General features: G+C 52.4%; 1 protein-coding gene across 1 annotated transcript; it reads left to right on the top strand.

Annotated features, from left to right (window-relative positions):
- Positions 1–213: 213 nt before the first annotated feature.
- TMEM125 (transmembrane protein 125) lies at positions 214–866 on the top strand. The gene is given in 2 exon segments (XM_009070611.1): positions 214–544; positions 547–866. Coding segments are annotated over 2 exon segments (651 nt in total).
- Positions 867–4,364: the final 3,498 nt, after the last annotated feature.

Raw genomic sequence — 4,364 nt, 5'->3', positions numbered from 1 at the left:
GAACTCAACCACAGCACATGGACCATAACTCTCCAGGTGGCACCACTGTAGAGGAAAGCTCCACCGGGATCCAAAGAATGAGACAGAGACATCACTGCAAGAGAAATGCAGCTGCCTTCAGCACTGCTGCTACCTTGACTCTTCACTTCACTGTACGGGTGTAGATTCATCTGGCAGCCACCCGACTGTGCCCTCCTCACCCAGCTGCCCACCATGCCAGAGCTGGCAGAGCTGAGCAGCCCCCGCACCCCTGCAGATGCAGACCACATCCAGAGGAATATCTTGGAGGAGCACGTGGAGCTCTGGTGGTTCCAGGACCCAAAAAAGTCCATCCTGTGCTATGGAATGGCTGTGGTGCTGATCCTGGCCTGTGGGATCGGGGGCATCATCCTGCTGTACAGCACTAGCAGCCGGTCTGGAGAGTGGCGGCTGGCCGTGGGCACCACGCTCTGCCTCCTGGCCCTGCTCGTGCTGCTGAAGCAGCTGCTGAGCTCTGCAATCCAGGACATGAACTGCATCCGCAGCCGGGATCAGATCGAGCTCCTGATTTCTCGGACTGCCTGGTGCTGCTGCTCAGCGCCCTGGTGCTGCTGGTCTGCGGGATCGTGCTCACCATCCTCTCCACCACAACCATGCAGCTCAGCCCTGCACGGCCGCTGACCAGCATGTTCACCAGCGGGGTCATCCTCCTGACTGCCGGCAGTGCCATCCTCCTCTGCCTGATGCTCTACCTGCTCTGCACCTCCTGCCGCCAGGCTGCTCCTCGGAGCCTGGAGACCGGCGAAATCCGTGTGTTCACCATCTCCGGCCGCCTGGCTGCCAACAGGAGGCTTCCTCCCACCTCCAGCATGGCCAACCTGATCTGACCCAGGACAGCTCTGTGTGAGCCTCACTTGATACAGCCTGTCAGTGCTGGCCTTTCCCGAAGGAAGGGTGAGCATTGCGGTGTGCCTTGTGCTTCTGTCGGAGATGACTGGCAATTGCTTAGCCCCAGGCTGATGGCACAGCAGACTCAGGGTGCCTGGATGGGCTCTGTGACCTGGTGCATTAGGAGCGCAGCACTGACCTGGTTGGCATCTTATCTCTGCAAAGCCTCCAGTGACAGCTGCTGCCTGCCCAGCTGCGACCCCTGTCACAGAGTTAAGGTGAGCCTGTCCTGTACCCCTGGGGACACCAGTGCTTGCTTGGTTCCTGCAGCTCCTGGAGCTGTGTCATACTCTCTCCTGGCAAGAGAGGCTGTGTTTGTGAGTGGTATAAATCCACTCTGTGCTCTGTGAGCCACCAGCTCCTGAGCAAAGTAGAGCCTCTAGCAGCTGGTGAATGGCAGGAAATATTCTGCATGTCAGCAGGCATGTGGTGCAGGCAAAGGGAGTCTGGTGGGAGGTGTGGCTGTGGGGGCTGCTTCCAAGAAAGCACCTGTGTGTCTGTAGGAGTGAGTGTGGGATTTACATGGGATTCTGTGTGCCAGAGCCATAGCATGGCTGGACCTCATGTAAAAGGCTGTTTGTGTTTGCAATGCCAGGATCTGTTCCAATGTTACATTTCTGCAGCCCACCATCACCTGTGGTTTATTGAAGAGTTGATCAAAGGGTGTTGGTGTCAGGGCCCGAACGGGTTATCCATGCTGGACTGTGTGTTAGGGCTCCAGCCACAAGAGCCACAAGCAGCAAGGTGTAGTTGCTGGGGAATGGTGATAGAATGCCCAGATCCCAGGGCTGGAGCTGCTCTCTGCAAGAGAGGTGCAAGGAGGGAATGCTATGCCCTCCCACAGGAGTTTCCTAAGCAGAGGCACCTCTGCTGCCAGAAGCCCTGCAGCTCATCCCAGTCCCTGCCTGTTCCCATACTGTTTCTGTCTCCTAAATGCTACAGCTGCTGCAGGGCAGAAAAGTTCTTCTTCTGCCACTTGAGTCTTACCTGGAGCTTTTTCAGTGTTTTATCTCTACAAGGTGTCTATCACTGAGGTGTCTTTCCCAGATGCAAACTAACAATTCACCCCAGGAGCTTTTCATGTGACTTGAGGTCAATTTATCTGTCAAAATTCTCATTTCCTTCATAGACCCACTAACCCTTTCACTGTCCTTCCCATACATGTAGATTTTAACCTCCTAGCAAAGCTGCTCCTGCACAGCCTTCTCTTCATCTTCCTGTCTGCTCCCATCTCCTCCTAACCTGAGCTGCACTGCTCCAGATGCTGGTTTTGCTCATTATTTGACAAGTTTCCTCTGCAATGGAACAAGGCTGAGCCATTATTTTCTGGTGTCTGGTAGCAAATTCATTTGCAAGTGGATGTTAGATCATTCCCTTGCTAACAGCACAAATCACTGTCTGTGTTACACCTGAAGGCAATGTCAGAATTCATAATCAGTGAGCCCCACCAGGTATATGCTGGGCAATGAGGGCTTTAATCCTTCGTGTCTCCAGACCACACCATCCCTGATGCAGTGAGATCACATGAGGGCATGTCTGTATCCATCTACTCTTGCCCTGCTCCTACTGGCTTTCCTTCCCCTGGATTGTTTTCCCCAAAGTATGGGTACATAGTTCGGGATTTTCTTTCTGGATCTCTGTTATTTCTACATTTTCCTCTGCCATTTTCACATCATCTGTAGATCTTATTAAACTGCTGTTTCCTCCTCTCTCTGCATCTTTTCCCTTAATCTGCCCAAGAGCTCAAAGGGTGTTACTGAACTCAGATCCTCCTGTGCTAAATCTCTTCAAAGCAAAGAACTGTCCTTCCCCTCTGGGCTGTTTGGCCTCAGGTCCACCAGGGCCCTTTGTGCATGCACAGGGAGGGACAGGCCAGAACTGGAGTTTTGCACTGTCACCATTGCTGCTGCTCTGCACATCTGTGTTGGTGCACGTGCTGTTATGCCAAGCTGCTCTGCCTCTGCCTGCATCAGTGCTCTAGCAGTTACAGCTCGCCCAACCTGCACGTGTGGACAGGCCACAGCTGCCTGCACACCAGCTGTTTTGCACATCTGGGCATTTCTGTGAAGATGCATGACTGTGCCCAGCTCGCAGCTCCATGCTGCCTGCATGTCAATGTGAATCCTCCTCCCCTCCACAGCCCCTTCAAAATGTGCCCTAAGTGCCTGTGAATTATGCCAGAAAAGGGTGATCATGGGCCACATCAGCAACCCAAGGAAATCACGGTTGAGAACAGGCTGTGCCTGAAGATGGTGGTTTGGGTGCTTAGCTGCCCAGAGGGACAGCCTGCACTGTCCAGCCACTGACTCACCTCTGCAGCATGGGTACTGGTTTGTTTCTTTCTTGGTTCCTGTGGTGTGCATGGAAATACATAATAAAGTGTTAGAGAAGCTGACTGTGTTGAAGGCTGATCCTTGAGTGCCAGCCTCTCTGCTGATTAGGATGTGGCAGGGCTTTGCAGAACCAGCCTCTGCTCGGGCTGAGCCCAGGGCAGAAATCATGACAGCCCAGGATAGAAATCATGACAGCCCAGTGTTCCTCCTCTGGCTGTGGTTTTGGATCACCAGATAGCATGGCAATGCCACCAGAGCTCCAAAAATACATGTACTTATTTCCTGATACACAGCTCCCACCTTCAGATCCATGTTCATCTGCTTAAGGACCCAGACATAGCCAGATCCCCTTACCACCACTCCGTGAACCTGAGACCTTGCTGTGCCTCTGACAAATGCTCATATGGAGCACAAAAAGCCTCCTGAATATGTCAGTGCCAGCTGGTTTGTTTACAGAGAAGCTGTTTCACCCTGTGGCAGGGCTGAGCCTCAGGGCGGCAGCTTCTTCCTGCAGGGAGCCTGGAACCAGTCTGCCTGCATACCTGCTACTGGTTCCGCCACCTACACCATAGTCCTTCCGGCAGCTTCCTGGGTGGACCCCTTTGAGACGGATCCTCCTTTTCTGCTCTGACTCCAGATCTGCATGCAGATGTATGTCCCCCCACATGAGTTGCCAGGCTTCTGCTCACTTGCACTGGAACTGCCTGGAGAGGGGGCAGAAAAAAACCACACACGAAAGGAAACCAGCCATGCCTGCTTGGTTAAAGAATAAATGTGTGGGCCTACCAGCAGGGTCAAAGTAGACAAGCAACCTACCACAAGGTACTGAGGGACAAGAGTCAGATCCTGGATAAATAAGCCTGGGCACTTGTATTTTTAATCTCTTTTAAGACATCAAGGAGACTAAAAAGAAAATACTGCATCTGGCTTGAGTTCATGTGATTGAAAAGCATGGTGAAAAGCCCAGAAAATACCCTCCAAAAGATACCTGAAATGCGTTTTCCCAGCCCTCAGATTTAAGTCTCCTATATTACCTGAATGATACTAGAAATATCCAAAATTTACAGCATATAGTTTATTTTCACAGGTAGCTGATGAGGCCAG

The sequence above is a fragment of the Acanthisitta chloris genome, unplaced genomic scaffold (genome assembly GCF_000695815.1).
Source record: "Acanthisitta chloris isolate BGI_N310 unplaced genomic scaffold, ASM69581v1 scaffold21662, whole genome shotgun sequence".
NCBI classification, from domain to species: domain Eukaryota; kingdom Metazoa; phylum Chordata; class Aves; order Passeriformes; family Acanthisittidae; genus Acanthisitta; species Acanthisitta chloris.
Note: the sequence above shows the minus strand (reverse complement) of the source record. Positions and strands in the feature narration are given on the sequence as shown.